We start from the raw sequence: 12,625 nt of genomic DNA on the forward strand, positions 1-12,625 counted from the left end.
TGCCTTAATTTACTCGAATTTGTTCTGTAATCCAATAAATCCAAGTATATCCAACCTTTTCTCGCCCATGCTTGTCTGTCTCTCTGTCTGTCCGTCGCAGTCAGAGTCAGACAATCAACAACTCATCCGCGGCTCCTTCGTATACCCGCACCCGCGCCCGCACCTGCACCTGCACCTGCACCTCCAATCGCGCCGCGTATCCTTTGATCTTGCTTGCTTATAAGTAAGCTGAGACGGAATCTGAATATCTTTCGTTGCTTACCCTTTTCACCTATCTATCTACCTCTCTCTCTCTCTCCCTCTCCTTCTCCCTCCCCCTCTCCCTTCCCCCCTCCCTCTCCCCCTCTATTACACTTCCGTGAAGAAGAAGAAGAAGAAGAAGAAGCGATCAAAAAGAAAAAAGAAAAAACAAAAAACAAAAAAGAAAAAACAAAAACTATTTGCCCGCATCGCATTGCGGTTCCCAGTCAGTCACTCACTCGTTTGAACGCACCCTCAAGGGTATTCCCAGCCTCGAGGCCAATCTCCAGCCTCCAAACCTCCAACCTCCAACCTCCGACACCGACAGTCTCCCAACGTCCACCCATCGCAAATGATTGTGCTCTCCGTCTTCTTTCCAGTAGAGAGAGTGCTCGCAATCAGGAATCAATGATTCCACATCGCCATTCCTCCCATCATGCCTCTCATGAACGGCTTCTTGCGTCGCAAAGGTCCCGCAAGTAACGCTGAGCTTCGACGACACAGCTTGTACGCGCTCGATTCCTCGAGCATCCCGGCAGTACCGGTCATACCAGACTTCCACAGCAGGGCCAGTGAGCAGACAGCTGGCCACCCTCTAGCCGCAGACCGAGGCTTCCCGTCCCAAGATACCGTAGTGAATGGTGCCTCCGCAGCCGGGACGCCGGCGGAGGCTGGTTATGAGTCCCTGCAGCGGACCGTGTCCCCTCCAATCCAAGATCAGACGCAGAAGCATCGCCGCTTCAGCATGCTCAAATTTCGACATGCCTCGGACTCTCAGCTGGCAACCAGGGGTACGTACTTATGGCAATCTTGGTGGAGGTCACTGTACGGTAAAGCTAATATACCTATCCATCGCAGCGCGCCTGCAAGCTCGAGCCGAAGCCGAAGCCCCTCCTCTACCAAAAACCATGTCCCAGAAACACCAAAACATGCTCAGTAGCGGTCCATACAATAACCCGATAGCTCCCGAGATCATCACCACCGCCCCCACCATGGACGCGAATGGGCCGCGACCGGTCAAGAAGCAATCGAAGTCGATAAGAGGAAAGAACCCCTCGACGGACAGTCAGGCAGATGACCGAATGCAAATTCCAGCGACCAAAAGGCATCGAATGGAACGGAGGAAAACCATGTCTGATACAGCCTCACCTGGAAGTAAGGGCAGAGTTACTTTTGATGCAACTAAGCGCCCGTCTACGCAGATTGGTCCTTCTCCTCCGGCTTATGGCGACGAGGGCAGTTCTACATTGGCTCTGCCTGTCTCCCGCATATCGATGTCTTCGAGGTCGGACGGTAGTTCTGGGGAGCATGGGGTGTACGCAACTACGACGACTACTACCCATACCGTCCACACTACAACTACCTTCTTCCGTCTCCCTCGTCGCAAAAAAGCCGCTCCATTGTTCGACCTTGCCCACCTTCGACAAAAACCTGGTAATCAGGAGTCTTCGTCTTCCCACTCGCTGGCAGCTTCTCGTATTTCTGCAGGTTCTTCCAGAGCCCCAGGAACAGAGTCTTCTGCAGTGAGAGCCCTGCGGTCTCCTTCTGCTGAAGATTTAGCCAGCCCGCGCTTCTCAAATCCACTTCCCTCCCCCTCACATCCGAACCTTGCTCTTGCAAAGACATCCGCTGGTTTTGCTGCCGCACCCGGGGTGCCCTTGATGCGACGAGGCTCCTCCTCTTCTACTCAATCATCGCCTAGTCATACACAACTTCGTCTGCGGGGCCGATCGTCTACTTTAAGTTCTGTACGAAATAGGCCCACGGAGGATTCGTTAGCGGCGGCCACATTACCATCTACCCGGACTTCAACCTCAACTGGTAGAAAGAGCTTTGGCGACCTTTTTGGTCTGTCTCACAGGCTGAGGCAAAATTCAGAACCGCCTTTTCACCATGGCTCTGGCCCAGCCACTCCGGGCTCTAACAATTCCAAGCAAAATTCGATACAGCTGCATAGAGAAACCCCGATCATCCTACCAGAGAGACACGAAGACGATACGCCTGCGAAATACCTCGTTCGCCTGGAGGAGGTAGTCAGTAGAGGCATCGTTGCCAGCGTGCTATCGAAAGGCACGGATCCATTCTCTCAAGCGGTGTTGAGAAGTTATATGCGTGGCTTCGGATTCTTTGGCGATCCAATGGACATGGCTATTCGGAAGCTGCTTATGGAAGTTGAGCTGCCCAAAGAAACTCAAGAGATTGATAGATGCCTTCAGGGATTCGCGAACAGGTATCACGAATGCAATCCCGGCATATATGCATCTCCTGACCAGGCGTATTTCATCGCGTTCTCGCTCTTGATTTTGCATACGGACGTCTTCAACAAAAATAACAAGCACAAGATGCAAAAGCCGGACTATCTGAAGAACACTCGTGGTGAAGGTATCTTCGATGAGATTCTGGAATGCTTTTATGACAACATCTCGTACACACCTTTCATCCACGTCGAGGATGATCTTGATATAAACGGCGAGCGCATTGTCCAGCACAAGACGAAAAAGAAATCGATATTTCCTCGCGGGGCCGTGGATCCTACAAGACGGCCCTCCAAGGAACCTGTTGACCCATATACTCTCATCATAGACAGCAAGCTTGATACCCTGAGGCCGAACCTGAAGGATGTGATGTGTCTGGAAGAACCATACACTTACCTTGGCACAGCTCCGTCGTTAAACCTTCAAGATCTGCAGAAGACATTCTTCCGAACCGGGGTTCTACAAATCGTTTCCGCCAGGTCAAGACCTGACGCTTTCATGAATGACAAGACTGTCAAGAATCCTGATGAGGCCCAAGCAGGAATAGTTGATATCAAGATCACGAAAGTCGGGCTTCTATGGCGCAAAGACGCGAAAAAGCGGAGAACCAAATCCCCATGGCAGGAGTGGGGTGCTATCCTCACGGGTGCCCAGCTCTACTTCTTCAAAAATAGCGCGTGGATCAAAAACCTGATGCAGCAGCAAGAAAGGCATATCAAGGAAGGACATGATGGGAGTGCTGTCGTTTTCACCCCTCCCCTTGCTGAGTTTAAGCCTGACGCACTCATGTCGACGGATGACGCCGTTGCTCTGCTAGACACCACCTACAAGAAGCACAAGCACGCCTTCATATTTGTCCGCCACGGAACTTTCGAAGAGACATTCCTCGCCGATAACGAGCAGGAAATGAATGACTGGCTCGCCAAACTAAATTACGCCGCTGCTTTCCGAACCTCCGGCGTACGGATGCGAGGTGTTGTAGGCGGACACTACGACGGCCAGAAGACTCGTGGTATCAGGCGACTCGACAGTCATAACGAGTCGACCAAAACTATATCCTCTCCAACAGGGGAGGTCACGATCACAAGTGGTAAGATAGACACCAAGATGGCCCATGATATTCTTGCAGCCCGCCGCGAGATTATGATACAGAAGATTGCCGATGCAGAGGCAAAGCTCGCTGAGAAACAGGAGCGATTGGACGACCAACTCAGAAATGCTCGTCATCTCCAGATTCTCGCACCAATTCAGCCCAAGAGCCGAGAGCAAGTCATCCTGGCTGCTGGACGAATGGCTGCCCAAGTCAAGTGGGGACGAATGGAAATCTGGCGTCTGAAATGTCACAGAGACATTCTCAAGATGGACTTGGAGGAGGAGAGGAACCCCGGTGCTTCTTCGCTGCCAAAACATGAGATGGAAATCCCGCTGCCGCTTTCCGAGCGGGCGAGTCTGGCACGTTTGCCGTCGAAGGCCAGCACTGTCACTCCGCAGCAAACACCTCGGTCGCCCATGTCGACCCCCGCCAATCGCCCATCCACTGCAACACAGCCAACATCACCCAGAGGTTCTGAACCGGGATCAGACGATGTTTTCCAGACTCCTCCTGAGCTAACGAAGTCCTCAAGCTTTCATAACCACCAAGCATCCTGGGAGCTTCCACCCCTGACCTTCGAGGCTCTCAGTCCACAGAGGCCTTCAACCTCAAGTCCAAAGTTGCATTCCGATCCGGGCGTGGCCCCAACGCCGTCAAAGGCCAGCCCGAGACCGATGACAGGTGGCGATTCTCAGCGTGCCCCTTCTCCGAACGTTGATGCGGCCGAGCAAGCGGTCCTTGAGCAAGCAGGACTCATCGATACCGATAAGACGCCAGACGGAAAGCGCCCTGGAAATGGACTAGAAGCCGAAGAGAGCAAGGAAAAGATGGATAGAGGAAAGATTCGCAGAAGCTTGCATCGCACACTAAGAGAGGCTCATGTTCCACCGCACGCGCGCAGTCGGAAAGGCAAGGACTCCTCGTCAAGCGCTGGATTGTCTGAAGAGGATGTTCTGTCTCGTGGTAGTGGGAGTTTCGTTGTCCATGGCAAAAAGGCTTCAGTCATAACCTTCGGGTCCGAATTTCAAAGCATGTCACCTGACGAGCGTCTGCGACTACGAAAACAGGTGCACAAGGAGGAGCCCCTCTCGTCTCCAGCAAGTATTGACGACGATTTCCACTCCCTTCTCGCCGAGCCTTTCGATTTACATGAACGACATGGCTCACAAGCAACAACAAGCTCCGCGACAGCTAAAAGCTTTAGAGATTTGCACAGAAAACTGGCTGGGCACGCGCTAGCTGTCGGCTCTGATGGTGATGATAGCGATGCTGCGGTTAGCTTTTCTGACGGCAGACGAACACCACAGCCACCAGTCGAAGATGAAGATGAGCACTTCGTCGACAGCCACCCGAGCCAAGCAATGTTCTACACCCCCGAACACGAACGCTCGCCGGCTGCGCACGCTCTGCCCGAGACACACCTTTCACCAGTGCCTCACGGTGACGCATACCAGCTCGAGAGCCCATCCGAGAACGAATGTCTCCCTCCATTAAAAGCTGTTATCAGCACCTGAAGCCCAATCACCGCACACCCCTTTTACATTCTCCCTACAAACGCTTTCCACCGGCACAACTACGCATTACGCAATTTCACCCCTTCTTCTTCTTCTTTTTCCCCTCCCTGGTTGCGAGCATGGCATGGATTGCTGAGTATGACTCGGCTTGCAAGGAGCCTAACGGACAAACGATAAAAATTTCCTGCGGTCTTGGGCGCATTCGATTCTCTACTGTACACTAGATGGTAGACCACATTGACTGGCCTCTTTCTTTTGGCTTTTACTAGGGGGCTTTGGGTGACTGGAACGATGGCGTACTTTTGGCTGGGATGAGGCTTCAGGACATGGCTTAACCTGGGCCTAGGTGTTAAGAGCGTAGCGAGTAAGATGCTCGCAGATGGTATGATGTGGAGTGGGTGTGATAAATATGAGACACACGTTCGCTTGTATGCACGGGACCCTTGATGAAAAAAGAGCCCTTGATGATTCTGTGAGCGATCAGGACTGTGTCTATTTGATTGAGAAAAAAATGCACTTTGGAAAGCTGGCGACGTGTGTCGCTTGGTTGCGCAGACCTCTCTCTGTAGGACGTACCAGATCTTACTATATAAGTAAGTATCTGTAGGAGCTCCTCTTACACGGAAATGGCCAACGACCAACTCGAACAGGTTGGCATTGCCTGGAAGTAGTATCGCTGGAACTCGACCTCACATGCATTACTGTGGAAGAATCAAGATAGATAAGATGACTGCGATTCAGCAGCTGGTGGAGTCATGTTGGGTGCGGCCTTGCTGCTATCCAAACTTGAGACTGGTTGGTGAGTCTGCGGAGTATAGGTAGGTATATGTATGGCCCCGCCTCCGGCTCATTTTGATCTCGCATCCTGTGTGCTCGAACTGCACCTCGCGCTGTGTCTACCTCCGGACTGATGAAGAAGCGTTGGGCAGCACATTTGAAGAATTCCTTTTGGAGGCGAGAATGCAGATTTACTGGCCTTGGAGCAGAGATCAAGCGGACTGATTCCGGAGAATTCACAAAGACGTAGGTGGGGTGTGATCCGCCACGGGCCAATGCAGAGATAGATGCCTCGCTAATGCAGGTCAACAACATTGCTCAGGCTGTTATCAACTCGCAATTTCATGTCTACTTCTTCCCCTTCTTCTTCTTTGGCTTCCCTCCGGGCGCCTTCTCCACCTTGACAGTGCCCGCTCCCCCAGCCAGCTCCAAACTCTCCTCTTCCTTGACCACGCCGCCCTGCGTCAAATCCGCCGCCTTCTTCTTCCCCTTCTTGCCCTTCGGCCGATAACTACTGCGATCGCGAAGCGGCAGCCATCGCTCTGGATCCATCTTCTTGCCCTCCTCGAAGTCCTTCGGCATGCGCTTCTTGCTGAGCTTCTGTTTCTTCCGCAGCATGGTCTTTTCTTTCTCTTCGGCGCTGCGTTTCTTGGTCGTTGCTGCTACCGCCGGGACCAGGACAGAGGGGATTCCCGCGTCTTCGAGAGCGGCGGCATCGATGCCGGAGATGAGGCGGGAGATGGGAGTTAGCTTTTCGAGATCAGGAGTGACTTTCGCGAGATCGGTGGTAGCGTAAGAAGCGACGTAGCCGGCAATGGCGGTGCGGTCGTTGGGATCTTGGGTCCGGAGGGTGGAAAAGATCTCACCGGCTGTGGAGAGATCTCTCGAGCTTGCAGACTCCAAGTGAGCGATGCCTGCTGCGCGGAGGAGTGATACAGAGGGTTTAGATTTCCGGCGCCAGTAAGAGGCGGCTCTTCCTAATTCTGTCTTGATGGGGGCTTTGCGGCCGGAGAGTCGATAGAGGGACACGGCAAGGGCAACGAGGCCAGGGGCAAAGCGGACGTCTTGGTCGGCGGGCGACGTGGACTCTTCGAGACGCTTGAAGAAAGATTCGAGAAGGTTTATGGCGGACCCAGGGTTGTTGGTTAGGATGTAGAGCTGGATGATGACGAGAATCAGACCAACATCTTTGGGTCGCTCTTCCAATATGGGAAGAATGGTTTTGAGACTGGCTTTCCCTATCTCGTTTTTTGCGTGGCCGGCTGCGTTGAGAACCGCTAGAGAGCTGATATATGGCGAGATGGTTGGAGATGGCGAGGTTGAGATTACCGAAGCGGTAGAATATGCAACTCCAGCAAACTTTCGCGACTGGAGATTAACGGCATATCTATTACGCTCCAAAATACTCGCTTGGTGTTTGAATAGCTTTTCCGTCGGAGAAAGAACAGGGACTGCCTCGAACATACGTTGAGTCATGTAAGGATTATCAACCTTGGTTGAGGCGGCCAGACTGTTATTTTGTGCGATGACGCGGGTAGGAGGCTCGGGGACACTGGGGATGGGTTAGCAAGGATCGGCTCCAGGTTTCATTGTAACATACTCAGCAATGCTGATCATCTTTTGCAAGCCTTCGGCCTCTTCTACCTTTCCGAGCTTTGTCAGAACATAGACTTGTTGAACCATAATTGGAAGGACCTCTGCTCTCTTCTCCTGTTCACTCAAATCGTCCAATGCTTCACAAAGATCTCTTGCCCTCTTCAATAGCACGCTTCCCGAGCCCAAGTCTCCTCTAGCGATATATCCACAGGCAGCATTATACGCCGTCTCGAATGCCTCCAAATCCTCCCTCGATGGCTTCTTCCGGCTCGGCTCGACTTTGTCTCCATTGCCTTGCCACTCCAGCTGCGCATCCGCGGCAGAGCTGTTGATCCGTAGATCGTTCTCCTCCCCTTCGATTGATCCAGATTGCGAACTCAATTCTTGGTAGATTCGAGCCGCGTCCTCAAATCTCTCGGCGCGATACGCAACCTGGGCGGCTACATGCTTCAAACCCCTCTTGCTTGCGCCCTGAACAAGCCTGTGCGCCTCGGCGAGCTGCCCGGTCTTGTATAGCGCATATGCCTTCTCGAGTACGCAGCGCCCTGCCAGCTTGTCTCCACCGTCGTCGAGGGCTCGTAGGGCGTCTGCGAAGCGGTCGAGCTTGAGGAGGGCAACCGCTCGGGTGTGTAGGGCATCGGGGTCGCCTTTCGAGGTCTTCAGGACAGCATTGGCGGCTTTGAGAACTTCCTCGTGGTCCTCAATCGTCGTACCTCGCAGCAGGGCGTTCAAGGCCGCAGTGGGGTTTGCCATGGCGGGGGCGTGTTTGCGCAAATAGCTTCCTTCTCTTTTGGGGTAAGTCGGGCTGGCCTCCTACTACTGAATGTATAGCGTACGAATTGCTTCCCAAAGTCAGCCTCGAGATATGGGCTCTCAGGTAGAGGAGGGCCGGAGACGAGGACGAGGACGAGGACGAGTGAATGCGGGTCATGTGATATTGTGGGGGAGGACGGATGCTTTCGATACGGAGGAAAGTGGGATAAAAGTCGGGCCGCGATATCTCGGGGTATTTAGGTAATTAAGGATTAGCTAGAATACTCAATCCAGTCCGGGTTATAAGGAAAGGATTACAAAGGACGAGTTAAAGATTCGAAATAGGTAAAGATTCCAAATTACAGATCCCAAATTTCAATTGCATTTCTCACCAACACAAGCTGGACTTGAAGATACGCTCTTGCTCTTGGCATATTATCTGCCCGATTTGCCAAATAACCACCAGGCACTTAATCCTCCAGATTAGAAGGCTTCAATCGTGTTTGCTTCTTCTATTGTCTCTCTTCTCCTCTATTCTCGCGTCTCTCTTCCCTCTGCTCTCTTCTCTCTGCTCTCTTCTCTCTTCTCTCTTCTCTCTTCTCCATAAACCAAATTCCTGCTCCCCACTCTTACCATAGTTACATAAGTTGGCGCTGAGAGCTGTTTGCTATATGTTATCAGGGCAGAGTAAGCAGAGCCCCCGGCCATCAATCAGCTCGCAATATCTGCTCATTCCAGAGTCAACCCGTCAGCCAGCAATGGAAGCCTCCCAATTCGAATCCCAATCCCAATCCCAATCCCATTCCCAATCTCAATCCCATTCCCATTCCCAATTCCACCGCCATCAATCACCCCCGTCCAGCTTCCCCAACATGGCGTCCGAGATGCACCAGCAGCAGCAGCAAAGCCAGGACGAGATGTCGAACCAGTACCCACAACACGCCTATGACTTCAACCTCGAGTATCCCCCGCCGCCGCCGGTCCAGAGCCATAGCGCCCAGCTCCCGCTGATGGCGGTACCGGGACACGATCATTGGGAGGGCACCATGAGCCTTGACGCAACCGGGCAGACCGCTCCGGCGGGCGTGCATCCAAGGATAACGGCGACGATCTGGAAGGACGAAGATACAGTATGTTTTCAGGTTGATGTTGGTGGGATATGCGTTGCTAGGAGAGAGGGTCCGCCACTTGTTTCCTTCTCTGACCCCACGTCCCGAATCTTGGGACAAAGTCCACAATCCGTACGCGTTTGCGGAAAACTAACGATGGTGGTAGATAACCACATGATCAATGGAACCAAGCTCTTGAACGTAGCTGGCATGACTCGTGGCCGCCGAGACGGCATCCTCAAAAGCGAGAAGCAGAAACACGTCGTGAAGATTGGCCCGATGCATCTGAAAGGCGTTTGGTCCGTTGCTTTTTTCCTTTCCCTTTCCCTTTCCCATATGCCAGCCACACTCTGCCCTTTCTTTACTACGTCTACGTACATTCGCACCGAGTGTACATACACATACACTGACAACCCTCGACAGGATCCCATTCGAGCGCGCCCTCGAGCTCGCCAACAAGGAGAAAATTACCACCGCGCTCTACCCTCTCTTCGTGCACAACATCGGCGCCTTGCTAGCCCACCCTGTAAATAGTGGCTATCCCGCCGCAGACGTGGCCCAGATCCCGCGCAACCAGGAGGCCATTGCTTACCCACAGGGTATGCAGAATGTGAGATCCGACATGATAGATCCGCAGATGAGAGGCTTGAGCTCCGTGCACGCGGAGAACGAGAATGGACAGGGTGCGTATGAGTATGGTCACATCTAGGTGAGTGCTCTCGCCTCTCGCAGAGGAAGAGGGAAGGGGGCTATTGATACGCTCGCCCAAGAAAGGCGTGCGGCCATAACCCGGGAGTGGGAGCTCGCTGTGGTGGAGTTTTGGGGTTTGAAAATTTGACAAGGGTGGATCACCGCATGAGAATATGATGCGAGACGATATACCGTACCTATGCGGCACGGGAATTTATGCATTGCTTGACTGGCAAGAGGGAGAGCTCTTAACGACGAATCTATGACTCGGGGGTCTTGTTGGCAGAAACCAAAGCGTGTATGTAGTTTTCCAGTAGTTGAACTGGCACGTTATGATGAAATATAACACCTGCAGCAGATTCACTTCCACCCACCAGATGCCACTTGCCACTTGCCACTGGTCTGCAGTCCTGCTAGAATACCAAGATCTCTTTTTTTGTCACAAACACCGAAGGTCTCCCTTGGTGAGATCAACCAACCCGTCCTTAATTCATCATAGCCTTCCCTTCCCGTGAGAAGAGGACAAAGCTCCTTGTTATCATATAGAGGACGGGCGAGAAAGATTTGTACTGCTAAGGAGTAGGGAGAGCCCTGAACTCCTGGAACACTGCCTCTTGCTGTGGCGTCTACCCGCGGTGACGCTTGCGGGAGCTGCCTGGGGTGGGGTGCATTCTGTCCTGCTTCTCGCGCTTGAGCTTCTCGTCGAGGACGCGGGCTATTTCCCAGCGTTAGCAAGGTAGGAGAGGAAATTTAGGAGAGCGAGCTTACTGAGAACGTCGTATCCGAATTGCGGAAACTCCAAGCACATCGAGCGGAACTCGTCCTCGGCCTCGGAGCGCAAGGTATGCGAGCGGGTGGCCCAGAAGTTGGCGACAGGCGAGCGGATCGCGGTGTCGTCCTTCTGGGTGTGAGCATAGACGTATCTGGCATACACGATCTCGCCCTTGGCGGTCGAGTTGACGCAGTGGATCTTGGACGAGGCGAGGGACTTCAAGACCGGGAGGTTGAGCATGTCGGCGAGCGTGTACACGCGGGCGTGCTTGAGGAGCTGGTCCCCCGTCTCGTCGACGTCCGGGGCCGTGGAATCGCGCTCGAGGTCGCGCGTGCCGGCAATCTTGCGGGGGAAGTAGTCGCCGGTGTAGAGAAACTCGAGGAAGCATCCGACGGCATCTAGCTCTTCGTCGACGAGGTCAATTCGGCGTTCCTGGGGTCATGGTGGGTCAGCGCGTGGAGGAAGTATGGATTGCGGAACTCACAGAGACGTCGTCGCTGAATTTGGCGCACGCGTCGGCGAACCATGGGCTGCGGACCAAGAGAGCTTGATGCGCAGTCAGGAGAGCCTGCTCGTCGCCTTGTCCAACCAAGAGGCCGATGACGGGACTCCTCAGGTAGTCGATATAAGTTGTGCGAGCGGCGACCTCCTCCACGGGCTCTCCTTGGAAAGGCATTCCATCCTCTCCAGCAGCGACGGCCCCAATCTCCACCACTGGGACGTCGCCCGTCATTTCTACATCGACTGGCGTGTCCCCGGGTATAAGCTCCTCGTAGTTCTCTCCTGCGTCCGCCATTATTTCAGGTTGGTTAAGATGACTGGGTAGAGATATATCGAACTTGGTTAGACAGATGGGTGAATAGGTAGGAGGTAGGTTGAATGGAGGAGATTCGAGCCCGCTGAGGTAATAGAATCGGTCGTTATGTATGGATTTGCGCCGCGAAGGAAAGAAAACGAGTGGCCGAAGGGTCGATTCGAAGGAACGAAACCCAATTGAATTGAATTGGATTGGATTAATCTGATCTGATGGTCGGTCCAATTGCGACTGACTGATGATGCGAGCGGACGGGGAGACCTCGAGGCAAACTTGGGTCGGAGCGGGTTGGTAGAGGCCTTGCGATTCAGGCCACCAACCTTCCACCGGCTGAGTATTTTGTTGTTTCTTCTTTTTTCTTTGATGCGAATAAATATAGACAGGTCTGTTCAGTCAGTCTCCATCTTCCGGTCCCTTAAGATGTAACGGAAACTGACGCTTTACTTCTCATCAGGAGTCCTTTCCAGAGTCTCGAATGAACGTTTACAAGGGAGACCCGCTAGAATCGCTTTGCCTACAATCCGGTACCTGCGTAAACTCTTTGGCCTGCATATGCAACATGAAAGTAACCAGAAGAAGGAATCTGCTGCGTGAGAAGACATCCTGTATATAAATGTAAATAAACTGCATATGAGTGGATATGATATATACGTTCATACAATCAGCATGTTTCTTCTCCTACTGCCTCTCACTATGTCGCATCGCTACACCGACGCCTAAGTAGCGTCAAGGGGTTTGTCACATAGCGGAAGCCAAGTTCAACAAGTTCAACGTCGTATTCAGCTTCATTCATTCCTGGCATCAGTTCCTATATCGTCACGATCTTTCCATCTCTATATACAAGCCTTTTGCTAAGATCTGCACTCAATAGCCATATCTGGATATAGCCATATCTGGATACCACCTTGACCACCAACTTATGATCGTCGAGCTCCTTGAACGTTTCCATATCCTGCTGGCGAAACCCAATCTGTATCTGAGTCGAAGTATCTTTGTGGCTCGGGTCCAGAAT

General features: G+C 52.8%; 4 protein-coding genes across 4 annotated transcripts; 2 read left to right on the forward strand and 2 right to left on the reverse strand.

Moving 5' to 3' along the window:
• Window positions 1-676: 676 nt before the first annotated feature.
• On the forward strand, window positions 677-5,102 carry L3040_007048 (uncharacterized protein; the record flags this gene model as incomplete). Its single annotated transcript, XM_007296947.1, has 2 exons — window positions 677-1,031; window positions 1,099-5,102. 2 exons carry the CDS (start codon window positions 677-679, stop codon window positions 5,100-5,102), a joined length of 4,359 nt encoding a protein of 1,452 aa, XP_007297009.1.
• A 1,125-nt stretch (window positions 5,103-6,227) lies between these two features.
• Window positions 6,228-8,228, reverse strand: L3040_007049 (uncharacterized protein; the record flags this gene model as incomplete). The annotated part of the gene is made up of 2 exons (XM_007296948.2): window positions 6,228-7,431; window positions 7,480-8,228. The coding sequence occupies 2 exons, from the start codon at window positions 8,226-8,228 to the stop codon at window positions 6,228-6,230; spliced, it is 1,953 nt and encodes a 650-aa protein (XP_007297010.2).
• Window positions 8,229-9,100: 872 nt separating this feature from the next.
• Window positions 9,101-10,046, forward strand: L3040_007050 (uncharacterized protein; the record flags this gene model as incomplete). The annotated part of the gene is made up of 3 exons (XM_066156136.1): window positions 9,101-9,407; window positions 9,504-9,636; window positions 9,761-10,046. 3 exons carry the CDS (start codon window positions 9,101-9,103, stop codon window positions 10,044-10,046), a joined length of 726 nt encoding a protein of 241 aa, XP_066010947.1.
• Window positions 10,047-10,653: 607 nt separating this feature from the next.
• On the reverse strand, window positions 10,654-11,595 carry L3040_007051 (uncharacterized protein; the record flags this gene model as incomplete). The annotated part of the gene is made up of 3 exons (XM_007296950.1): window positions 10,654-10,742; window positions 10,796-11,231; window positions 11,284-11,595. The coding sequence occupies 3 exons, from the start codon at window positions 11,593-11,595 to the stop codon at window positions 10,654-10,656; spliced, it is 837 nt and encodes a 278-aa protein (XP_007297012.1).
• Window positions 11,596-12,625: the final 1,030 nt, after the last annotated feature.

Source organism: Drepanopeziza brunnea (assembly GCF_022702325.1).
Source record: "Drepanopeziza brunnea f. sp. 'multigermtubi' strain 214-2 chromosome Unknown ctg12, whole genome shotgun sequence".
Classification (NCBI taxonomy): Eukaryota; Fungi; Ascomycota; class Leotiomycetes; order Helotiales; family Drepanopezizaceae; genus Drepanopeziza; species Drepanopeziza brunnea.